General features: G+C 45.9%; 2 protein-coding genes across 5 annotated transcripts in view; one reads left to right on the plus strand and one right to left on the minus strand.

Annotated features, from left to right (window-relative positions):
- The window catches only part of Hacl1 (2-hydroxyacyl-CoA lyase 1), a 56,268-nt gene extending 52,324 nt beyond the window's left edge, over positions 1–3,944 (minus strand). Inside the window, exon 1 of one of the 3 annotated variants that reach the window (XM_076931414.1) lies at positions 3,802–3,944. The gene's annotated coding sequence lies outside the window, so the exon portion shown is untranslated. The remainder of the gene's footprint in view (positions 1–3,801) is intronic. The other 2 variants (XM_076931418.1, XM_076931413.1) reach the window with 2 other exon arrangements.
- On the plus strand, positions 28–22,607 carry Btd (biotinidase). Of its 2 annotated transcripts, XM_076931420.1 has the most exons (5): positions 28–279; positions 3,831–3,980; positions 4,998–10,628; positions 13,211–13,310; positions 20,537–22,607. In XM_076931420.1, exons 1-3 carry the CDS (start codon positions 28–30, stop codon positions 6,168–6,170), a joined length of 1,575 nt encoding a protein of 524 aa, XP_076787535.1. In that variant the 3' UTR covers positions 6,171–10,628; positions 13,211–13,310; positions 20,537–22,607. The 2 variants fall into 2 exon arrangements, with proteins under 2 accessions (XP_076787535.1, XP_034354873.1); XM_034498982.2 differs by lacking the exon at positions 13,211–13,310.
- Positions 22,608–25,693: the final 3,086 nt, after the last annotated feature.

Consider the following 25,693-nt stretch of genomic DNA (forward strand, 5'->3'; position numbering starts at 1 on the left):
CTCTCCTTGCCGGTTCATTTCAGATTTATGGTCTGCATTATGTCTGGAGCCCGCACTGCGCCTGCTCTCTTCTTCCTTGGCTGTTCTGCGCTTGCGTTGTGCATCAGCTCAGCTTCCCAGGAGCACCGTGAGGCTGAGTACTACGTGGCTGCTGTGTACGAGCATCGGTCGGTCCTGAGCCCAAACCCCCTGGAGCTCATTAGCCGCCAGCAGGCCCTGGAGCTCATGGAGCAGAACCTCGACGTCTATGAACAGCAAGTGATGGCTGCAGCCCAGAAGGCAAGAACAGCAGCTTTCTGGTCCTGACCTGGGCTCAGGGCTCGCAGAGCCAGCTGCTTTGAGTGAGGAAAAAACCCAGGCTCCCGAGGTCCTCCTGAGAAATCGGGTCAGCTTGCAGATTCTGGTCAGCCAGCTGGCATCTTGCTACTTAGAAGTTAGTCGGTGGACCAGCCATACATGGCTGCTTGTTAAATCAGGCCTCACCCATGGCCTCCAGAACCAGAACTGGCGTGTTAAGCAAAGTGTCCCCATGGAGTGTTTTGCTCAAATTGGAGCAGCAGTGCCTAGGTCACTGATTCATGTGCCTGTGCCTGGGAATCAGCACAGTTTACAGCAGATTGTAAACAAGAGCGGGGGTGTGGGGCTGAGCTGGGGCCAAATGGTCCAGGATGGATGCAGTTTGGGTAGTAGGAAGTTTCAAAGCCTGCCCCTGTGGGATTCTGATACTCAGAAAAGCAAGCAAACAAACAAACAACCTTGAAAAACACTGAGCACAGTGAACTCCATGCACTGAAAGGCATTCAAAGCTTATGGGAACTTGTAAGAGCCCGCAAAACAAAGGCTTTCTGAGCATTGTCTGTGGATCGCTTAATCCAAATGGAGCCCTTAGTCCAGACAGAATGGGACCCCAGCCCTTCCTAAGGGCTTCCTGTTTGACTGTCTTTCCTCTCCTGCCAACCAGGAAGGGTGGGGGTGGGACAGGGCAGGAAATGCTACTTTCGTAAGAAGCTGTGGGGTTGGGAAGCCTGGGACCAAGGGAGTCTAGGTAAGTGGGGCCCCCCCCGCTAAGGCTGCGGCACTGTGCTGAATGGCAAGTGAGCCAAACTTCTCTGCTGCCGGTGTAAAACTGGCCGGCCGTGCTGGTAGGTCCCCATACTCCCATCCCCTCATCACATGACCTGAAACGACACAGCTACCACTTCTTGGTGCGTTTTAAAATCCTGAGTTAGTCAGTGAGTATGTCAGTGTATGGCCCAGCATTCCTGATGGATGGCCACCTTCAGTAGCTCAGAGCCTGCTGTTTCTCAGGTCCACGTGTTCCATTGTGTAACTGTGGAACATTTTTTCTTTTTTCTTTCTTTCTTTTTTTTTTTTTTTCCCATAGTTCTGACCTTGAGCTCAGAAAAGAAGCTGAGTTCCATCTTCTATGCACCTGAAGAAAGTGCTGCTGCCCCAGTCCCCTGGGAAGAACCTCAGCTTCTAGGCCTCTTCAGGCCCTCCAGGCTTCCTGCTTAGAACTGTGGCCCACAGTCCGGCTGCTGTGTGGCCAGGGTCGGGACAAGCTTCTCTCAGCTCTCTTACTCCAGATGTTGTTCCCAGGACACTTCTGGCAATGACATCACACTGCATTTCCAAGGCACTTGCGACTCCTGTTCCTTTACACACAGAACCACATGCCCTACTGTGCTTGGGCAGACAGCCTGAGCAAGCCTTCCCACCCGAGCTGCTCCCGAGTCAGCCTGCTGGGTTTTTTTTCAGGGATCATCACTGGCATCCACATAGCGTTCATGCATTTGATACGTATCCCGGTTATGTCCCTGATGAAGTCTGTGTAAAATAAATCCCAGCTGCACCCTCAGGTCTCCTACCAGGACTGACCCAGACAAGGGCAAGTCCTGCGGTGAAGGTGTGTAATGGCACAGTGCCACCGCTGTACCCTCAGCTTCTCCTCTTCTGGCTTCTCCATCTGTCCGTGGTGACTAACGGAATCCCTGCTTGGAGCTCACATAGGTGCCTCTGTGAGTCATGCCGGCTGCTCACAGGCACCTCTGCTGTGTCTGTGGGTACCAGAGGTTTACATCAGACTCACTTCCCTGGCACAGAGGGAAGGTGATTTATTTAGAGGGTCCATTCCCAGGGTCCATGGCCTTCATTCTTCAGGAGTCCTTGATCTCCTGCCAGACTACTGCTGAAGGAACACAGTCAATGTGTGGATGTAACTGAAGTGGCAGGCTCCATAAGATGCCCTACAAGGGTTTGGTTTTCCTAAATAGAGGAAAAGCTCTCTCCAAGTATAACTTTCAAGAAGTTAAAAGCATGGCTCATGCAAATTGAGAATGAACTTTTTATTTAACACATTAGATAATGGTAGGAATTTGAGGAATTGAAAGGTTGACCATCGGCCCAGCAATGGCTGGGGGGAATTCGCTTGCTAGCTAAAGAACTGGGTTATGTCTCACGAGGCACAGATGCAGTCTTTAGTGTGAAGACCTTTGTTTTCAATTTGGTTTTGAAACAGGGTCTCATCTGTTAGCTAGCCTGGCCTTGAGCTCAGCATCCTTCTGCCTCCACCTCCCAGGGCGATCTAAGTAACAATCCAGCAGAGGCCTGTTCTGTACACAGTCAAATGACCCAACTGAAGCGAGCCTGCTGATCTGGAGCTGCTGATCTGCTGCATCTTTTTATTACAGAGGTTGGATTCAGATGATCAGTAGAGGAGAAACAGTGGTGAACAGAGGAGAAACGGGGTGGCCATTACAGATGATATTTCTGGATGTTCTCTATGGAGAACATCCAGAAATTGTGGAGATACATGCTACACAACTTATCACATCTCGTGTTTACCCAGATACATAGAGGGAAAAGGGCAAGCAGAATTTTAACAAGAGGGGGTACCTTTCTATTTCTATTAGAGGATGTGAGAGTGTGTATGGACGCACACATGTGTGTAAGGTAGGGGGGAGGGAGAATTCAGAGCTTTTATAACCAGAAGGGGGAAAACCCTAAAGTTGTGTTGCACTGAGGAAGTAGGCACTATTGTCGATAACATGCTTTTGCTGCCTGCTGCCTCCACCCTCTGCATTGGGCCAATGTTCTAGGCTTGACATTTTAACCCACAAAACTGGAGAGCCTCAGGAGAGTGAGCTTCTAAGGGAGAGCTGAGGGCAGTCCTGTTTGTTTCTTCTTTCTCCCCAGGCTACTGTAGATGGCAAGGGAGCCCAGTGTGGGGAGAAGCCTATAGCACAGCCACAGCCCCTAAAGAGACCTCTTAGTTCAGCACACTTGCTGCTCATTTTTGGCTCCCAAAGTCATGACTGGGACTGCTCAGTGGAATCATCTTTAAACAAATACTTCAGCCAGGACTCACCCACATTCCACTCAGCTGTTTTATGGACGGGGCCCACATCAGTGTTTTTCCCGAAGTTCCCCAACAGTCTTAGATGTGGGAGAGGGGGTGAAAGCCGATGGACTAAAGATGTCCCATCTGCAAATAGGCCCAGTGTTTTAAGTACTTCACGATGGGCCTGGCTTCCACTGAACACCAGTGTGAGAGTGCAGCCTAACTGTTCACTTAGCTCTGTGCGCCTTCAACAATGCCTCCCACTCCGCCGTCCAACCACACATGCTCACAGCTCTTCCTAGAGGACAAGGAAACGTGTGGGGCCATTGTCCTGCACTTGGGCAGTCAGCTGATGACCTGAGAACAAGCCTTTCCATCTGAGCTGAGACAAGCTATCGTCTTTAAAGCCCTGGTAGTTGGCTTGCTGATGTTTGGCAGTGAAGGACGCGCACCCCCCTTACCTCATGGCACTCTGTCTTTTTGCTTCCAGGGTGTGCAGATTATAGTGTTCCCAGAAGACGGTATTCACGGATTCAACTTCACAAGAACATCTGTTTACCCGTTCTTGGACTTTATGCCATCTCCCAAGCTGGTCAGGTGGAATCCTTGTCTGGAACCCTTTCGGTTCAATGACACGGAGGTAGGTGGGGAGTCTGTGCCAAATGGAGCAGAACCATGTTCGTGGCCAAAAGCCACAGCGTACTGCCTGAGGTTTGAAGGAGGCTCTGGGATCCAAACCACCAAGCCCAAACTCCCCAGAGCCCGTGCTGATATGGGACATTATGCAGATATGGATCTTTTCATTGGGGAATTACACAAGAGCCACACTAATCGAAACATATTAAGCAAGTCAAGTTTTGAAAAAATACTCTAAAAGTTCACGGTCACCACTACCTGGCCTTGTCCCACTCCAGGGCTTCCGGCGATGCTGGACCTTTTTTTTTCCTCCCTTCACCAGCACCCTGTCTAGTAGGAGACGTGCTACCTTCTTTTTAACTCTTATTATTTTAAGCACTGTTTCTTTCTTTGTTTTGTTTGTTTGTTTTTGGTTTTTCGAGACAGGGTTTCTCTGTGTAGCCCTGGCTGTCCTGGAACTCACTCTGTAGGCCAGGCTGGCCTCAAACTCAGAAATCCGCCTGCCTCTGCCTCCCAATTAAGCACTGTTTCAATGACTATCCTGTACGTATATTTTTGTAAGCATGTTCAAGTTTTCCCGTAAAACCCTTGACAATGGAATTTCTCAAAGGCTACACACATTGTAGTATATTCCTAAATGCTAAATTTAGAATTAGAAGGTGCTTATCTCGCTTTCTATATCTTCAGCACTAATTATGAGCCTGCTTTTCTGCCCCTTGGGTCAACACAAGATGGAACACTCCCTTGAGCTTCTGCTGTCCCAACAAAGGTGACAAATGTCTCACTTTGGTTTCTGTCTAGTCATCACTATTGAGTCCGAGCATCAGTCCAGGTGCTTCTTATCTTTGTCCTGTGAGTCGCCTGTGCACGTCCTTTGTCCTCAGGAGCTTCTCTTACTCACTTGTGATAGCTGCTAATGTATGAATGGTGCAGGAACTTTTTTATCGAAAATTTTTATCAAAAACGCTTCCCACAAAAGGCTGGATTTAAACTTACATACTGCATTTATTACCCACCCCAGGTCCTCCAGCGCCTGAGTTGTATGGCCATCAAGGGAGAGATGTTCTTAGTGGCCAATCTTGGAACAAAACAGCCTTGCCTCAGCAGCGACCCTGGGTGCCCACAGGACGGGAGATACCAGTTTAACACAAATGTTGTGTTCAGTGACAATGGAACCCTTGTCGACCGCTACCGTAAGCACAACCTATACTTTGAGGCGGCCTTTGATACCCCTGCCAACGTGGACCTCGTCACCTTTGAAACACCCTTTGCTGGCAAGTTTGGCATGTTCACTTGTTTTGACATCCTGTTCTTTGACCCAGCCGTCCGACTCGTCAGAGACTTTGAGGTGAAGCACATTGTGTACCCCACGGCCTGGATGAACCAGCTGCCACTCTTGGCAGCCATTGAAATTCAGAAAGCATTCGCCACCGCCTTCGGTGTCAACGTCCTGGCAGCTAATATCCACCACCCAACTCTGGGGATGACCGGCAGTGGCATACACACCCCTCTGAGGTCCTTTTGGTACCATAACATGGACGACCCAGAAGGTCACCTTATAACTGCCCAAGTAGCCACAAACCCACAGGGCCTCACTGGGACAGGGAATACAACTAGTGAGATGGACCAGTCCCATAGGAAGTTCTTAAAAATCCTATCTGGGGATCCATACTGTGAGAAGGATGCCCAGGAAGTGCACTGTGATGAGGCTGCCAAGTGGACCATGAACGCACCACCTACCTTCCACTCAAAGATGATGTATGACAATTTCACCCTGGTCCCCGTCTGGGGAAAGGAAGGCCACCTTCAGGTGTGCTCCAACAGCCTCTGTTGCCACTTACTTTACGAGAGGCCCACCCTGTCCAAAGAGCTATATGCCCTGGGTGTCTTTGACGGACCCCACACTGTGCACGGCACCTACTACGTACAAGCCTGTGCCCTGGTCAAGTGCGGGGGCCTTGGCTTTGATACCTGTGGGCAGGAGATCACGGAGGCTGAGGGCTTGTTTGACTTTCATGTGTGGGGGAACTTCAGCACTCTGTTCATCTTTCCTTTACTTCTCACCTCGGGGATGACTCTGGACACTCCTGACCAGCTTGGGTGGGAGAATGGCCACTATTTCTTGAGGAAGAGGGGACTGTCCTCTGGCCTGGTGACAGCAGCTCTCTATGGGCGACTGTATGAGAGGAAGTAGGAAAACTGTGGTCAGCGGTGGGCTTTGCCGGCGGCCACAGATCCCAAGTACTGGGAAAGCTGCCCCTGAGGCACCAGATCCCAGGGGAACCATAGGAAGACAGGAGAGGCAGTTCCTTCTTCCTTTCTACATAATGAGTGAGACATTTTCTGGTATTTTCTATTCACATTAGTCTTTTTCAGGCCACACCCTCTTACCACTACACAATTGGTTTTAAACACTAAACCAAAAAGTATACATCAGCTGCTATTTTACAGATCCACAGAATACTGGATGGTGTTTTTGTTTTGTCTTGTATTTTTCACTGTTGATCTAGAGACACTGCATCGATATTCCCCAAACCCAAACACTTTCTGTGCTAAGAAACATATTGTCAAAGCAAAGCTGTGTAAAGGCTGCTGTGGTGACTGTCCCTGTTCTGGTCAACAGGAACTCTGTCCAGATGAGGTGGTCATGCCAGAGCCACCAGCAGTGTCAAAAATGTAGTCCTAGGAACAGCTCTTCAAAATAGAAGAGAGGCCTTTCCTGAATGTGCCTTACTGTCAGTAGATGGGCGTGTGGGTGGGCCTAGGAATAACTGGCAGGGTGCTGCGTTGGGGAAGGCGGGAGGGGCTGGAAAACGTTGAGTAAGGCAAGGCTAGGAAAACATGAGTGAAAGAATCACTCTGTCTGAGGCGTCTCATCCAGGGATTCCAGAGACTTTAATACATCAGCTTAGCATTGCTCAACTGTGTAGGACACAGTGGCACAGGGTTAGTTAAATTTGTATCAAATAGGTCTCCCCTGTACAGAGAGGCCCGGTGCCCTATCAGCTATGGGAGCTGCCTGGTCAGCCTGCCCCAGTCACAGACTTTTGCTTAGCCCAGCAGCACCAGGTCTTTTCCAAGGCCCCACAGAAGCACAGGGCTGCCACAGTAACAGCTCCAAACTGACAGACATGGTCAGGACAGTAAGAACATTTATAGACCACTGGTTTCTAATTTGCATCCAATGTTTCAGAACCATTTAAAAAAGGTGTTAGTCCTGTGCAGAGTAATTGCTTCCATTATAAATTTTTATAAAGCACAAAATGGATAGTCTTCTGATATTTACCTCATAATGTTGTTGCTATTTAATGTCTTTAAAAATCTCTCTCTCTCTTTCTCCCCCCCCCTCTCTGTGTGTGTGTGTGTGTGGGGGGGGGGGCGCATGCACCATGGAGTATGTTTGTGAGAAGGAGGTAGAGGCAGGCAGATTTCTGTTCCAGGACAGCCAGGGATACATAGTGAGTTCCAGTCCCAAAACAGCAACAACAAAATTACCAAACTGTATGAGAGGAAAGCTAAACGCTTCCCATTCTCTGGCAGGGACATCCCTATTCTGGTCCTTGGCGGAGCAATGGATCATGTACCCTGGATTCCAAAGGACAGCTCTTACAAGTGTGGCCCAGGCAGTGGGTTTAAACCTTCAGGTGCTGGGGCAAGCACAGGCATCCTGCCAAAAGCAGACGGCACTAGTGGCGCCAGCCTGGGCTGACTCACCACTTGCAAAGGCTCAGATGAGTCAAGTCTTGAGGAAATGAACAAGTCAATCCCTCAGGAAGTCCTGGGATTTCTTCGCCCTGAGGATTCCCTTGGGGATGGTGCAGGACCTCTCCCACCAGATGACAGTCCCTGCCTGCCCTCCCAGTGCAGACTTTGCCAGCAGACAGGAGCTGGCAGGCTGGATGTGGCTGTCCACAGTCCCCCAGAGTGCTTCCCTGCCCCCAAACCTCTAGAGACAGAAAGTTTCTTAAAAATGCACATCACTACTTCATGCTAAGATGACCCAAACCTGCATGAGTAGCAGGCACAGGAAGGCTCATCCTGAGTCAAAGCCGCCACATCCAGTCCTCCCAGTAAGTGACAGCCCCTGTCAGATCTCCATGTGTCCCTGCTGACTAGCCCTGAGCTAATGACAGTTCAGAATGAATTGCTCCTGCGGACAGAAGGGCAACAGCAAATGATGGAGGTTGAACAAAGGGACTCTTACAGTGAAAGGACGCTGCCAGATGGCAGAACAAAGGATGGGAAAATGAACGAAACCAGCCATTTCAAGGGGAAACATACCGATGACTAATGACTGCACTATGCTTTCGTTAACTATGGCCCTCAAGTTCAGGAAGCAAATGGAAGTTCTGACCACAGCACAGAGGCAGGAAGCCAAGTGTATTTTTGGCGGAAATAGACTTGGGAGAAGTGGCTTAGTCTGGGTGGTTTCTTCTGTAGGTGCAGCTGTGCCTGGCTGTGGTTTTTCTCACAAAGGAAGTTAGGCCATAATGAGAGATATTCACACTGAATTCAACATCTGTATCCCAAAGTAAGCAAAAAAAAAAAAAAAAAAAAAAAAAAACCAACCAACCAACAACAGCCTTCTTGAAGACTGGTCCCGTTCCAGTATCTACGCCCATGCCACAGGGGCAGACACGGCCACTGGTACCACCCAAGAAGACCCACGCGGTGACCCCTTCATGAGTGAAACAGCATGGACTTTGTTGTTAACTGTGGATGTTGTAACAAGTCACAAAGTCAAAGGCTTACAAATAAACGTCAAATGGATTTTATGGTTACGGTAACTCAGCTGGCAAAGTATTACTAAGGACCAGGACTTTGCTCGAGGAACCAGGGAGCCACCCCTTGGCTGAAGCACACTGGCCAGGGCAAGCACAAGACTAGTCAGCCAGATGGCCAACTGTAATTGCATATAGAGGGACAGAAGAGAGCCACCCCTCCCTCTAGTTCCCACTGAGGTTTAGAACGACAAACAGATTTTCAACATCTAGCATTCAGGGTCTATATATGACAAAATAAAGTCGCAGCAGTTACAAATATACAAAAGGGCTGGGTTTATACCAGCCAGGCACACACCTGAGATCCCAGCCCTCAGGAGACTGAGGCAGGAGAAATTTCTGTGGCCTTCCTGGGTCAAGTGAGCTCTTGCCTCATAAAATATACACCATAAACATATACCAAAACCCATAAACCAATGAAAAGTGTGTTTAAACTCAGTGCTAGGAGCACAAAGAAACATCCCAAGGGCTGCTGTCAGCTGGAGGACAGGCCCAGGCTCTGCCCTCAGCCTTCTCTTCAAGGTCAACATCAGCTGCCTAGTCACGACAAACAGCCCAAGCAGGTTACAGGTCATTATTTGTCACAAGGATGCCTATTTGTTGTCTGAGGGGTACTGATGTGTCACCTTAATTTTCACTAAGCCACAAGCAAAACCACTACTTTCCTCATATCTAAGACAGCATGAGTGTCCACACCTTACATTGCCTCTAAGGATCAGAATCTGTAGGAATGACAAGAAGCCCAGGCTTTTAAAGTATCCTGACTAGTCACTGCAAGATGAAGTTTATAAGCAGTATGATATGAAGACCGGGTGCAATGGGGGAGGCTTGAATTATTTAAAAATTGTTGCTTCGGTAAAAGATGTTTTGCAACCCAAAACACACAGAATAAAGAGTCGGTCCACGTAAGGGGCTGTGTTAAACCGTGGTGTGGAGTCATATGAAGGTCATTTTCTTAGAGACTGCTTATTGACTTGGATCACATAAATACTGGGTTTAAATGCACACACACACATGTATACACACACGTATACATACACACACACACACAAAAATGTGCGTATGCCAAAACAAACTGCTGATGGGGCAGTGCATGGTGCTGCAGGCTTTAATCCTCACACTTAGGAGACAAGGTAGATCTCTGAGTTCCAGGCCAGTCTGGTCTACATAGCAAGTTCCAGGCTAGCCAGGTCTACACACATTGAGATCATGAATCAAACAAAACAAGAACCAGAACAACCAAAAAAACAAATAAGCAAACAAAAAAAATCCTTAAAAACAACAAAAATGGAAACAAAAAAAAAAAAATCAAAACAAAACCACAAAAGATGGTTGCTGCATTCCCAGACTGTATTTCCACGAATGTCTAAGCTATCATTCCCAGTCACCTCTATTCTCCCAGAACTTTGCCAGACCTGATCAAGGAAGTCTGTACTCCTTTAGCTCTGGAAAAGGCCCTGTGGGTGCTTCAAAACCAGGTTATGCACAACGACACCACTTCTGTCTCTGGAGAAACAGAAACAGCCCCAGAGGAACTATGGCAGACAAAGGCGAGAGGCAAGCCATCTCCACGTTGCCAGGCCCAAGCTGCAGACTTGGCAGCAAAAATAAGTGACAGTTGTTGCTTGGAACCACTAAGTACTAGGACGGCTTGTTATGCCGCAATCAGTCAGAGCTGGCGTCGGTGAGCCACGTGGTTTGGACTACTTGACAGTCTTAAAAAAATAAAAATATAAAAGCCCAGTGAGGAGACATTAGCAGCGACTGTCTGTTTGCCCTGTGGGCCGTGGAGGATTGTGGGTCTCTGCACAACAGTGGCAGTGTTAAGCTGAGGGTGACATGACCGTTTGAAATGATTCCCCTGGCTGCTGGTGAGTTCCAGAAGCCCTGTCTTCTCCCAAGTCACACATACTTCATGAGCAGCTAGTGCGCTCACCAGGGCAGAGTGCAATGGAGCTGCTGGAATTTAGAATAAGGAACAATTTAAGGAAAAGGAAGGGGAGAAGTGAGGGAGAGAGCGGGGAGGGAGAGAAAGAGTTCTTTTACGCATTCTAACTTTATTAAAGTCTATTTGTAGTCCTGTGCCAGGCTGGTAGTTAGCCACATGTAGGTTTGGGAATGGCCCAACCATTGAGCTGTTTAAGGAATACTAAAATATAAGGGGGTGTGTGTGTGTGTGTGTGTGTGTGTGTGTGTGTGTGTGTGTGGTTGTCTTTCATTAGGGAATCCAGAACATTGGGGTGGGTAGCAAGGAACACACCGGGGAGATTTGCATAGAGGTTAATTGGCTAAGGCAACAGAGTGAGGTAGGGTTCTGGATAGGGAGGTGGGGATCAGAGCAGGAGAGATTAGGTTTAGAAAGGACAGAGGGAGAGAGTGCTTTGAACCCCCTGCTGCCTGCTTCCACCTCCTGGGACGGATTGCAGGCATGCTTCACTGTTAGATCACAGATCATGGCCCCTCTGGCTGCCCTTGCTCCACCTACTTCCCCAGTTAGTTTCAGGTCCTACCAAGCCCTTGCCTTTGTCCTCTCAGATGTCTGGCAACCTAGGCAGGATGACATGGAATGAAGACGCCCACCCTCCTGAAGACCTAAAGTCACAAACCCCCTTTGTTCTTGGGATTTGGAGGAAAGCTCTTTCTTCTCTGTCCTTTCAGGGCCCCATTGTACTGCCCATGGTATGATGGTGCGGTATGTCTCTCCTACTGCCTTGCCCCTCCTTGCCCCGCTGTGGCCCCGCTGTTTGCCAAGCTCTCTCCATGAATCTGCTGTTTTCCTCCTAAGCTGTTAACAGTTACCACATTTATCCTGCAATTAGTTAACAACAACCACGACCCAGCATTTATTTGTGTGGGAACATGGGTGGGACACGTACAGAAGTGCAGTGTGGAGGTCAGAGGACAGCCTGCAGGACTTGGTTCTCCCCTTCTACTGTGCAAGTTCTGGGTATTGAACTCAGGTTGTCAGACTTGGAGGCAAGCCCCACTCTGAGCCGTCACTCTTCTGGCTCCTACAATCCTTCCCTTTCTTCTGAAGGATTCCCTAAGCTCTGCCTAATGTTTGGCTGTGGGTTTCTGCATCTGTTTCAATCAGTTGCTGTGTGAAGCCACTCAGATGACAGTCGGGCTAGATGCCAATCTATGAGTATAGCAGAATATCATTGGGAATCAGTTCATTGACTTTTTTCTGTTGTGTTTGGATTTATCTTAGGTTTTTGGGCTATCCAGCTGCTGGTTTCTGACCCTACAGGCAATGTAAGGGGTAGGCTCCCTTTCATGGCATGAGTCTTAAGCTGGACCATCACTGATTGGCCACTCCTACAATTTTGGTCCCACCTTTTCCCCAGCACATCTTGTAAGCAGGACAAAATGTACATTGAAGGTTTTGTGGCTGGGCTGGGAACACATACATTTCTGCACATACGCACATATTGACTTACTTAAGTAAGTACTTACACGTGTACTTCAGCATCTTTTAAACAACTGGACATCGGGCTTCAGAGCAAACTTCTTAGACATCCTCAATTCACAGCTGTACCAGTTCCAATTACAGGGTACGCTGCTGAAATCTTGTGGGCAGCGGGAATTGTAGGTCTAAGGTTTTGTGGCTGGGATGGTGTCACAATCACTCTACTGGAACTCTTGCCTGGTTACAGGAGAGGGCTGGTTCAGGCTCTATGTCACCTTTGTAGATTCCTGATAGTTTCCATTGCACTAGGGAGATGCCCGCCCCCCAGGTGTCTCTCCCAGCACTCTCTTCGCCCCAAACCTGATCTCTCCTGTTCTGATCTCCACCTCCCTATCCAGAGCCCTACCCTAACCTGTTGCAGTAACCAATAAACATCTACACAAATCACCCCAGCGGTGGCGGCATTGGTGCATTCCTTGCTATCCACCACAAAGTTCTGTGTCCCCGAGACACACACACACACACACACACACCCCACACACACACACATGCTTGTCCTAAACCTTATATATTAGTATACCTTAAAAAAAGTTTCAATAGTTGGGCCACTCCCAAACTTACACGTGGCTAACACTCCCTTCCAATATTAGTTATTAGTTACTAAAATCTATATTCCATTTTTGCTACCCTAGACCCAACCAGGGGACCCCCACTGGGGTCGCTCTTCCCCAGCTCTTACATGATTGGTATACTCTCTCTTCTGCACCTCTCAGGCCTGGACCTTACTCTTTTTCCTGGCATGGTGATTCTAAAACCTCCTTCCTCTCTCTCAGTCCCTTTGCCTGAGAATCCTAAAATCCTACCTCTGTCTGCCTGGCCAGACACTGGCCAACAGCAACTTTATTTACTAATTTCAAAGCCAACTGGGGGCAGGGACTCTCAACGTCTTACATGCGGATTCTTGTGCAATTTTGAGAACCCAATTAACATAATACAAGCATTAGACCAAGCACCCTCAATGTCTACTCTATTTTTCTTTTACAGTGAGATTCATGAACACCCCTTGGGCCCTCCTTGTTACTTAGCTTCTTCGGGTGTGTGGATTGTAGGGTGGTTATCCTTTATGGCTGATATTCACTTACAAGTGAGTACATACCATGTCTGTTTTCTGGGTCTGAGTTACCTCACTCAAGATGATCTTTTCTAGTTCCATCCATTTGCCTGCAAATTTCATAATGTCATTGCTTTTAACAGTTGAGTAATACTCCATTGTGTAAATGTGCCACATTTTCTTTATCCATTCTTTGACTAAGGGACATCTAGGCTGTTTCCAGTTCCTGGCTATTATAAATAAACTGCTATGAACATATTTGAGCAAGTGTCCTTGTGGTAGGAATGTCCTTTGGGTATATATGCCCAGGAATGGTATAACTGGGTATTGAGATAGATCAATTCTTTAGTTTCTGAGGAAACTGCCAAATTGATTTCCAAGTGGTTATGCAAGTTGGCTCTTGCACCAGCAATGTAGGAGTGTTCCCCTTGCTCAGCATCTTCACCAGCTGAGCCACCACTTGAGTTTTTATTTTAGCCATTCTGAAAGGAGTAAGATGGAGTCTCAGAGTAGTTTTGATTTGCATTTCTCTTATGGCTAAGGACGTTGAACATTTCTTTAAGTGTTTCGTGGTCATTCGAGATTTCTCTGTTGAGAATTCTGTTTAGATCTGTACCCCATTTTAAAATTGAATTATTTGATTTGTTGATGTCTAATTTCTTGAGTTCTTTATATATTTTGGATATCAGTCCTCTGTCAGATGTGGGGTTGGTGAAGATACTTTTCCATCTGTAGACTGCTGTTTTGTTCTTTTGACGGTGTCCTTTGCTTTACAGAAGCTTTTCAGTTTCACGAGGTCCCATTTTTTAATTATTGATGTTAGTGCCTTTGATATTGGTTCTGTTCAGGAAGTTGCCTCCTGTGCCAATGTGCTCAAGGCTATTTCCCACTTTTTCTTCTATCAGGTTCAGTGTATCCGTTTTTTAAGTTGCGGTCTTTGATCCACTTGGACTTGAGTTTTGTACAGTGAGGTAGATATGGATCTATTTGCATTCTTCTAAATGCTGACATCCAGTTAGACCAGCACTGTTGGTTGAAGATGCTTTCTTTTTTCCCATTGTATAATTTTGGCTTCTGTGTCAAAAATCAAGTGTCCATTGGTGTGTAGATTTACTTCTGGTTCTTCAATTTGATTCCATTGATCAACCTATCTGTTTCTATGCCAATACTATGAAGCTTTTATTACTTTTGCTCTGTAGTATGGTTTCAAATCAGGATGGTGATACCTCTGGAAATTCTTTGATTGTACAGGACTGTTTTAGCTATCCTAGGTTTTTGTTTTTCCATATGAAGTTGAGTGTTGTTCTTTCAAGGTCTGTAAAGAATTGCATTGGGATTTTGATGGGAATTGTGTTGACCCTGTAGATTGCTTTTGGTGAGATGGCTATTTTTACTATGTTAATCCTACTGATTCATGAGTGTGCGAGATCTTTCCATCTTCTGATATCTTATCCAATTTCTTTCTCCAAATCATGAAGCTCTTGTCATGTCTTTGGCACCTTTGGTTAACTACACCAAGATATTTTACATTATTTGTGGCTATTGTGAGGTGTGTTGTTTCCCTGATTTCTTTCTCAGCCCATTTATCATTTGTATAAAGGAAGGTTACTGACTTTTTTGAGTTAACTTTGTATTCAGCCACTTTGCTGAAGGTGTCTATCAGCTGTAGGAGTTTCCTGGTATAATTTGTGGGGTTGCTTATGTGTACTATTATATGTTGCTGTAAATTTCCAACCCAAATATGACTGGTCAAAGAAAACACAACTCAATAATTGTGAATATAAGCTGCACACCTAGTCATTATGTGTGCATTTTTCTCTATTTGGTTGTGCTTATATGAAGTTATTTATTTCTTGTGTTTTTTTGAGTGTAGTTAACCTCCTTGAGCTGAAGTTTTTCTTCTAATATTTCCCATAGGGCTGGATTTGTGGATAGATATTGTTTAAATTTAGTTTTGCCATGGAATATCTTGTTTTCTTCATCTATGATGATTGAAAGTTTTGCTAGGTATCTGAACTGACATCTGTGGTCTCTTAGAATCTGCAAGACATTTGTCCGTGCTCTTCTGGCTTTTAGAGTCTCTGTTAAAAAGTTGGGTGTAAGTCTATAGGTCTACCTTTATATATTACTTGGCCCATTTCCCTTTTAGCTTTTTAATATTTTTTCTTTGTCCTATATATTTAGTGCTTTGATTATTATGTGGAGGGGCATTTTCTTTTCTGGCTCAATCTATTTGGTGTTCTGTAAGGTTTGTGTATGTTTACAGGCATCTCTTTCTTTAGGTCAGGAAAATTTTCTTCTATGATTTTGTTGAAAGTATTTTCTGGACCTTTGACCTAGGAATAATCTTCTTCCTCCTTTTTTCCTTTTTTCTTTCCTTGCTTTCTTCTTCTTCCACCTCCTTCTCCTCCTCCTCTTCTTCTTGTTGTCTTCTTCTTCTTCTTCTTCTTCTTCTTCTTCTTCTTCTTCTTCTTCTTCTTCTTCTTCTTCTCCTTCTCCTTCTCCTTCTCCTTCTCCTTCTCCTTCTCCTTCTCCTTCTCCTTCTCCTTCTCCTTCTCCTTCTCCTTCTCCTCCTCCTCCTCCTCCTCCTCCTCCTCCTCCTCCTCCTCTTGCTCCTCCTCTTGTTCTTCCTCCTCTTCCTCCTATTCCTATTTTTCTTAGGCTTGGTCTTTTTATAGGGTCCCAGATTTCCTGGATGTTTTGTGTTAGGGACTTTTTAGATCTAACTTTTTTTTTTAATTGATGTATCAATTTCTTCTATTGTATCTTCTATGCCTGAGATTCTCTTTTCCATCTCTTGTATTCTGTTGGTGATGAGTGTGTCTGTAGTTCCTGTTAGCTCACCTAGATTTTCCATCACCAGGATTCCCTCAGTTTGTGTTTTCTTTATTGCTTCTATTTTTATTTTCAGATTTTGAAAGTTTTATTCATTTCCTTCATCTTTTTAATTGTACTTTTCTGTATTTCTTTAAGGGGTTTATTAATTTTCTTTTTTAGGGCCTGTATCATCTTCATAAGATTGGATTTAAGTTCATTTTCTTGCTTCCACTGTGTTGGTGTAAGAATGTAATTTCAGGTTTCAGCTTAAATGTAAGAATTTCAGGTCTCAACTTGAACTTAAAAGATCCTTGAGTTTCGGTTTACACTCAAATATTAGCTGCCCCTGAGGCACATCCCAGGAGGAGCACATTCCAAAGACTCAAACAAACATTCCGGGAAGAAGGAATCAAGATAAGAGTTTATCAGGGAGATGAGCCCTCAACACAGTACACCTGGGTAAACAGAAGCTGCTTAAGCTGACCCTCATTGTTGTAAAGATAAGGTGCAAATTTGAGTTACTTAGAAACTGGGCCTGGGAACGGCTGTTTGAAATCCTTTATGGTTATTGTTTCAGAAGTAATTAACTGTCCTTGTGAATTCTGTGAAAATGGTATATAAACTGCCCTTAGCTTTAATTCCGGGTTCTTCTTGCCTGCTTACAAGGGAACCCCAGTGCACTGGTTATTATCAATAAACCTCATGTTATTGCAGCGAATCCCGTCTGTGGGTATTTCTGCAGGAGCGTGTCTCCCGGTTTTGAATCTTTAGGTCCAACATTGGAATACCCAAGGCTTGCTGTATTAAGGAAAGCTGGGCTTTGGTGGTGCCATATTGCCCTGGATATTGTTAATTGTGTTCTTATACTGGCCTCTAGTCAACTGGGTTTGGGGTTATTATAGGTTTAGGTTCTGATTTCTGAGTTTATCTTTGTTAAATGGATGTTTCTTTCCTCTTGGTTTCTGTTTCCTCTCTGGTCTTTGGCTTGAGTAGCCTGGGGTTCTGGTGACCAATGAGTCTTCAGGTTTAGTAGGGTGTCTCTGATGGGAGTTTTTGTAGACTGTGTGACCTCTTGGTTTTGGGTGCCAATGTTGCTTCTAGAGTTCCAAGTATTTGGGTGGCCACTGGAGTTCTGGGTACCCGCTTGGTTCCTGGAGTTCCTAGTATGGCATGGCCTTCAATAAAGCAGAATTGCTCTGCCAAAGTTGAGAGCCCAAATATGGGGTCAGGGCAAAGGGTGCTGCTATTGGGGGATGGTGGATGAGCTTTAAGTAGTAGTAGCAGGCAACGAGCTGTATCTTACCTGGGGTTGCCTAGTACAGTGTGGCCTCTGATGAAGCAGAAATCTGCCTGAGTTGTGTGCTGGAATATGAAGCCCATGGGAGGGGATGCATTTTGGGGCTGTTGGGCAAGCTTTAAGGAGTGCTGGGGGGTGATGAAGCCCAAGTTTTTAAAGCATCATCAGATACATGAAAACCAAGAAACAAAGCCAAAGCCTACACCCATAGATAATAGAAAAGTATATATTTTCAATAAAAATCAATGCATCCTCAAAGAATAGTTGCAACCCAGAATTTTCTGCAACCATTAAAAGAACAAAGAGGGTTGTGTCCTCTGAACCATGATGTGCTTTTCATGAGAACTGGTGCAAATGAGTCTGAACCATGGCAAGAGTTTGACGTATACATGAGGCAAATGGCTGAACTGTAAACAAAGATGTACTTGTATGAGAACCAATACTTTGGCATCTTAAATGAGCCTAAAAAGTGTAAGAAAAAATAGTTGCAGTTAATATATGTGAGTATTACATTCTACAAGCTCTGAACATTCTTTCTCAGATATTTCCGAGGAATGGGCAATGAATGTTGAACTTGTAAAATGGACACATGTAAATACAGACTCATTCCCTGCAAAGTAATTCTATGAAAAACTAAGATAGATGACACACCAGATTTAAGAGAACTGTTTGGAGAATTGAGAGGAAGTCTGGTTTCTTAAAAACTTGCTGTGTGACTTTGGGTACACATGTTTTTACCTCTCTGGGCCTAAGGTTCCTCTCTGTGGGGTGGGGAAGACTAAGCCAGTGCCCTCAGGCACTTCCATTCTTTTTTTTTTTTTTTTTTTTTTTTTTTTTTTGGTTTTTCGAGACAGGGTTTCTCTGTGTAGTCCTGGCTGTCCTGGAACTCACTCTGTAGACCAGGCTGGCCTGGAACTCAAAAATCCGCCTGCCTCTGCCTCCGAAGTGCTGGGATTAAAGGTGTGTGCCACCACCGCCTGCCCGGCCTCTTCCATTCTTTGATAGAGTAAATAGGAGTAAGTACCATCCGAGGGACTGCCTCTGAGTATAGAATGACTTGTAAACAAAAACAAGGACCTAATTTGGCACCTGAATCCTGTGTCCCCAGGCTGGAGGCTGCCTACTCTTTCAGCTCATCTGTTTAGGAAGTTTAGATTTTTACCACTGGTACTATCATTTACTGATAATAGGAGGAGCTACTCTGAACCATCGATGCTCAAAACAAACATTGTCTTTTGTGCCTTAAGTTGGGGTGTTTAGCTGTGCAAGATCCTCTTAGCTGAGGGTGGAGAAGTACCTGGGGGTAGAGGCTGCTTCAGAAGCAGTTCCTCCACAACCACATGTGCCTGTGTGGGGAAACAGAAAGATCCAAAGGGCCCTCCCCTGCTTTGCTGCTTGGTGTACCATACTGTGCCAAGTGGTTTGCAGGACAGCTGGGATTTGCAACTGATCTTCATGAGTAATGCAGACAGGATGAGAGAACCTCCTCCAATTTCTTTTTAACAAAAGTGACTTACTGTGTGTGTGCATGTACAGTGTGCATATGGAGGTCAGAGGACAGTTTATGGGAGGAGCTGGTTCTCTTTCTCTTAGACTTCCAGGTTGTCAAACCGGGTGGAAAGCATTTTACTAAATGAGCCACGTCATTGCCTGTGTATCCATGTTTTTTTGCTTTTGTCTTTTTATTTCAACAGCAGGAATGGGAGCCAGGGCCTTGTATATGCTGGTATTTATTTTTATATTATGTATGTAGATGAGTGCAGTCAAATGTGTGTCCCAGTGAGCATGTGCCAGTCAGAGGACAACTTTGGGGGAGCTGCTTCTTTCCTTCCACCATTTGACCTGGAGATCAAACTCAGGTTGTCTATCACACAAGCACCTTTACTGGCTGAGTCGTCTTGCTGACCCTGTTGTTTTGTTTTGAGGGGGGAGACTGGGTTTCATATAGCCCAAGCTGGCCTCAAACTCACTATTCAAATTCTTTAAAGTTGGACCAGAAATAGATTCAATGACACAGCTGCCTCAGGTGGGCCGTTGCTACTTCAGCTCCCTCCTACAGTGAGAGGAAACAGAGCACATGTGCCTGGCATCAGCTGGTAAAGGAATCTGCAGCCACCTTAAGCCTGTCTCAATGGAGGCTTTTACACCATTGGCAGGTTTATTTAGAGTTTACTAGTATGCCAGTTGAAGTAGCTAATTTAATGCATTCACTCTAGAAGATATTCTTTTTAGTTTCGTGTGTGTGTGTGTGTGTACATGTTCATGCAAGTGCCCAGAGGCAAGAAAGGGGCATAAATCTCCTGGAGCTGGAGTTCTTAGCCATTTAATATGAGTGTTGGAAGCCAAACTCAGGTTCTCTGAAAAAGCAAGCACTATAACCACAGAGCCATGTTTCAGGCCTAAGACATACATTTACAAACTTATTTCACAGAGGAGAAAATCAGGCAAGAGGCTAACAATTTCCCTGACTGCTCCTCCTGGGTATCAATCCCATGTGCAGTCACCAAAGGTAGATGCGGATGTGGATGCCAGGAAGCGCATGCTGACAGGAGCCTGACATAGTTGTCTCCTTAGAGGCTTTGCCAGAGCCTGACATACACAGAGGCAGATGCTCACAGCTAACCATTGAACTGATCACAGGATTCCCAATGGAGGAGTTAGAGAGAAGGGACTGAAGAAGCTGAAAGGGTTTGTGGCCCCATGAAGAGAGCAACAATACCAACCAACCAGAGCTCCCAGGGTCTAAACCCTGGGAGCACATAGGGAGGGACCCATGGCTCCAGCTGTATATGTAGGGGAGGATGGCCTTGTAGGGCACAGGTGGGGGAGACCCTTGGTCTTGTGAAGGCTGGATACCCCATTGTGGGGGAATTCGAGGGTGGGGAAATGGGAGTGGGCGGGTGAGTGGGGGCACATCCTCATAGAAGCAGGAGGAGGGGGGATGGGATAGGGGGTTTCTGGGTGGGGGGGAAGGGGATTACATCTGAAATGTAAATAAAATATCTGATAGAAAAAAAAAAAGAATAGCAATGACAAGGCCTGTGTGAGCACTCTGCAGGAGAGAGCCTGTCCCAGTGTCAGGCAATGTCCTGACATAGAGGTGTCCCACATAGGTGGGATGGTCTCAGAGGCTGTTTTGTTGCAGGCTCAGAAGATCCTGCCTGTGGAGCAGTGAAGGGCTGCTGGAAGGCATCTCCAGAGCAGTCTGGCAGTTTCTCTGGGTGTGAAGTTTATGAACAAGATGGGAACCTCCAAGCAGCCAGAGAACACCAGGGACAGAGGACGTGACCTGTATGGCGACGGAGATGAGCAGAGGTGTCACTGTGCTCAAGACAAGCAACAGTGCATCTAACAAAGTGCTGGGCCGCCTAGAATGTGTGCCAACCCTTACAAGAGCTTTTCTCTGGTTAATGAAGGAGTCATCTTGCCCATATCTCCCACCTGAGTGATGCCATGCTGCCCCACACAGAGAAACGATATTGTTTGGGAATGAAAGTGCCTGGCATAAAAAAAATATTGCCAGGCCATCAAGCACGGCACACCGCCTAGTGTCTTCTTGTCCATGTCTTGGCACCCTGCCCCCATTTCCTAGATTTCTGGATCATATCTTTGGGAGTCACAGCTACTCCAGATCAGCTGTGCCTGCCTTGGAAGGCAGTGCTGCAGGCAAGACAGGGCTCAGAACTCAGCTGCTGCAGCTCTCAGTAACTCAGCAAAGTGCCTGTGATTGGTGCAATGCAGGAGTTGAGACTGGTCTATATGTGGGGTCTGTGATTGGTGGAACAGGAAACTGTACTGTGGTTGGGGCAGATAGAGTTTACACCGGCGCAAAAAAAAAAAAAAAAAAAAAAAAAAAAAGGTGCACATTGCTCTATGGGCTCTGCATGTGTCCCTCCTATCGACCTTCCATGATCCCTTCTCAATTAAAACAAGAAGCCCTCAACTTATACACACACTCTCATCGAGAGCCAGCCTTGAGGAGCTCCTGTAGTGCTCCACTATGCCAGGTCTTCACCATCAGCTTCTGAGCACACACTGAGGATACTGAAGCAGAGCATTCTGGGAAGGAGGGCACTCTGGACCCAAGGACTTCTGTGTAATCTGTGACATTTGTCAAAAAGAAGAAATTGATAGCTGATGTCTCTGAGGGTAGACTTGAAGCCATCTCAGGCTCTACCATCCCTAAGTTCCTTCCACAAAGGTGGCATCTCCCTTAGTCAGACTCTTGCACAGTTAATATGCATTTTGCTCCATAGTGGACCCAGACCAGAACGGTAGATTTTTAGATGACTTTTGAATGACCTCTATTCCCTGAAAACAGATAATATCTTCTTTAGGAGACAGAATGTCACAGCAGTAAAGCTTTTGGCAAGCAGCCTTTCAGGAGCACTCCCTGACACCAGACCATGTCCCGTGGGCTCTGCATGTGTCCCTCCTACCGACCTTCCATGATCCCTTCTCAATAAAAACAAAAAGCCCTTGAGCAACAGCAGCCAGGGAGATAATAGGAAAGAATTTTTTATTTCACAAATAAAACCAAATACACACTTGAAGTTCCGAGACATTAAATGACTAGTCTTAAAGTCACATAGCCACCAAGTCTCTGAGTTCAGATTCTAGACTGTCCATCATCTCATTTAATCCCATAAAACTCCAGGGTGGAGAAGATAGCTAACCTTTACCCAGTGTGTGTTACACACCAGCCCCTTCCATGAGCTCTCATTTAATTCCCGCCACATCTGTAGCAGACACAGCCACACTGCTTCGCAACACTGCATATCATGGCTCTGCAATTCAGTATTATTATTTCACAGGCAAGAGACAAAGGCAAGGAAAAATGAAGAGATGGCCCAGTCAGGGGGCTGTCACAGCCATTGGGAAAGGCCATCTGCTTCAGATCCCCATCACAGATGTCTGCTCTAAGCTACTCTGGTTCAGAAATTCCACCTTCCTCTTGCCTGTACCTCAGGCCACGCTTTCATGACACATATAAAACACAATTGCCCATGCATCTAGTATTTCACTAGAACACCGGCACTCCATTAAGCACCAAACGTATTTCTATATAATGTGCTTTGTCAAAGTGTGTCTGCCTAAATGCCATTATTATCTATGTTGACATGGAAATGTATGGTAAGTGCTTAAAGTAAAAAGTATAAACATCTTGATGTCACTGGAAAAGGATTTGTATTGGAAAATATAGAGTCAATTTAGTATTTTGTAGTCTTGTAGCAGTGAGATGGGGCATTTCTCTTGGTAGGATCAGAGCTTTGCTGCCCCAAGGATCCTGTGCCCTTCCCCCAGCCCAGCTCCTGCAATCATTGCTCTTGCTCTCTCTAGAGATGCCTCTTCCCCCCCAAAAAATATTGTTGGACTTACAGAATATGCGGCCTGTTTGGCACTTCACTTGATAACCTGCATTTGTGTGTTGTGTGTGGTGTATGTGTATATATACAAGTGTGTGTTTGTACATACACATGCATTATGTGTGTGAAGGCACCTGTCACTGACATTAGGTGTATTCAATTTCTCTTCACTCAATTTTTTTGTGACAGGGTCTCCAGTGAGCTCACCACTTGGGCTAGACTGGACAGCCAGCAAGTTCCAAGGATCCTTCTGTTTCTGTCTTCCCAGCTTTGGGATTATAGGTATATGCCAATGTGCCCAGCTTTGTACATGGGTCCTTGGGATTTGAACTCAGGTCCTTTTGTTGCATGGCAAGCACTTATTGTAGCTTGTAGTTTCTACTGAACTGCTTTGAGCTCCTGGAGAGTCACAGGTATGCACCTATCCAGGAGCTCTCTTGGATCTGAGGATAGAGAAAACACACACACACACACACACACACACACACACACACGAACACCAGCCAGTTAATCTTGAAATACCTTGTCTGACTCAATGACTAAATCTTCCCCTGCTACCCCAGGCCCAGTCAGGGAAGAGGCCAGAGGCCACTTACCTGAAAACACACGTGGCTGGTTGACTTTCTCTTCTCCGCTGCTGAGTCTCTTCCTCTTCTCTCTAGCCTTCGGAAACCTGGAAGTCCTGTCTCTTTCTTTCCCCCTAACCATTGGCCACTGACATCTTTATTGATAGATCAAAAACCAATTGGGGGTGAGGACCTTCACTGTCAGTAAACACAGACCAAAGCATCAGAACCAGCCCCTACACTTTACCAACAGAGCAATCTCCCCAGCTCCATTGAACTTACAGATATATGCTTACCTCTGCCTCCCTATGTGCTGGAGGAGTAAAAGTGTGCTCAGTAGTGTTCAGTTTTGTAAGAAACAGCAAACATGCTTTCTAAAGTGGCTGAGACTGACGTTTTGAATTCCCACTAGAAATGGATGGAGCTCCCCTCCTCAGCAGCAGTGTTCTCTGGTGTGGGTGCTCTCGGTCTCTACTATTTTACTTGGTGTAGTGGCTCATTTGGTTTTTAATGGCAACCATGTGGAGTGTCTTTCCAATCTTCTGCCATTTGTACTGCCTGTCCCTTTATTCATAAGGGAAACATTGTAAGACCTCAGTGGATACCTGCAACGGTACCAGACTTTCTATGTGTTTTTCTATATCAATATATGTATGATAAAGTTTAACTTGTAAATATTAGTAAGATATTAATAACCAATAATAGAAGTTATAAAAATATATTTTAGTAAGTTACATGAATGTGACCTCTTAAGCTACCTTACTCTAAAGTAAATTTGAACAAACTCAGCAAATTTTTTCTTTCCTTTTAAAGTGAAGTCAGTTTTACCTTCTTGCTGGAGGAAGCACTGTCTGGCTTCTCCAGCTGCATTTTCAAAGCAGTACTCAGAGCTTGGAGCCATTGTTAGGCTTAGTAAGGGTTAGCCAAGACTGCAGCAAATTATCTGATAGGATGGCTAAGTGATGGGCAGGCACTGGTGTTCAGTGTGGATATGTAGAGCATGTGAATGACCTATGTCTCCCGTGTTCCCTAGTGGGACAGAGAGGATGAGGAGCTGCCTTACCACACTAACCAGAATGGCGCACAACTTAAGGACTTGAGAATTGCTTACTTCTGGATTTTGACATTTAAAATTTCTGGTCTGCAGTGAAACCACAAAGGGAAGAATATTATTTATCTGGCTTGGCAAGGTCTCTTGTCCATTTTCCACAAAGAATTATTATGGCTCTATTATTTTTAAATTAATATTCTATTTTCCAAATTCAGAGCCGTAACAACCTCTCCTTTCCAAGGCTTTAAAAAAAAGTTTAATACTTTTTATGTTTTATTGATTATTTGAGAATCTCACATCATGCACCCTAGTTATATTCACTTCCCCATAACAACCCCCCTCACTGGTGATGCCCCCATCCTCCTCAAAAGAAAAAGAATGAAAGAAAAAAACCCCACAAGTCCATTTTGTGTTGTCCATACACTCATGGAGCATGGACAATTCCTAGTGGCCAGTCCCTCAAGGGAAGATAAGTCTTTCTCCACCTGCACCCCCACCAAAAGCCATCAACTGTGGAGAACAGTGAGGCAGCTGGAGAGCAGGAGGCACCTCTGTGAGGCTGCCGAAATGTCAGGGCCAGCCCACGTCTCCACTGGTGCTGCCACATAGCTACCTGAAGGGCTGAGCCAACTCTCTGGCATGCCCATACCATACTGGTGAGGGGTGGGGCTGGCTCTTCCCAACCCACAGACATCAACATGGCAGCCCAGACCATGAACATTGGACTTCAGGGGTAATGCAGGCCATTGACATCTACAGGACCACCAACCCACTCATGGCTCTCAGTGGGTGCATGGGCGATGGGCTTCAACATGTCCTCAGACAGCTACATATGCCAATCACAACCAGATGGCCCTCAGAGGACATCACCAAGGCATTAGTCAGTGGGACAGACTACAGATATCCACATGGATCGCAGGCTTCCTAGCTGCCTGGGGCAGTAGAACGGACCAGACACCAACATAGTTTCTGGTGGCATTATGGTCTTTCAAGGAGATCCAATCCAGTCATTTCAGTCTTCATCGTTTCCTAGAGTCAAGGTGATCCCGTGGCCCCCCAGCAGAGGCGGAGTCTGTGTCTGCATAAGTTCCAGGCTGCCGCACTGCTCTGTGAACCTTACGTTCTGTTTTTCTATTTTTCCTATTTCTGCATCATGTCTATGTTCATCACAATGGTGCCCACTGCCCTCCTCCACCCACACCGAGGGCAGGGCAGCCTGTTCTATGGGTTTTTAAGTCATCTGTATATTTTGGATAACACTCCTTTATTGGCTATGCCTTTTGTTAGTATTTTATCCTGGCCTATGTCCTGCCTTTTAT

Source organism: Arvicanthis niloticus, chromosome 3, assembly GCF_011762505.2.
Source record: "Arvicanthis niloticus isolate mArvNil1 chromosome 3, mArvNil1.pat.X, whole genome shotgun sequence".
Classification (NCBI taxonomy): Eukaryota; Metazoa; Chordata; class Mammalia; order Rodentia; family Muridae; genus Arvicanthis; species Arvicanthis niloticus.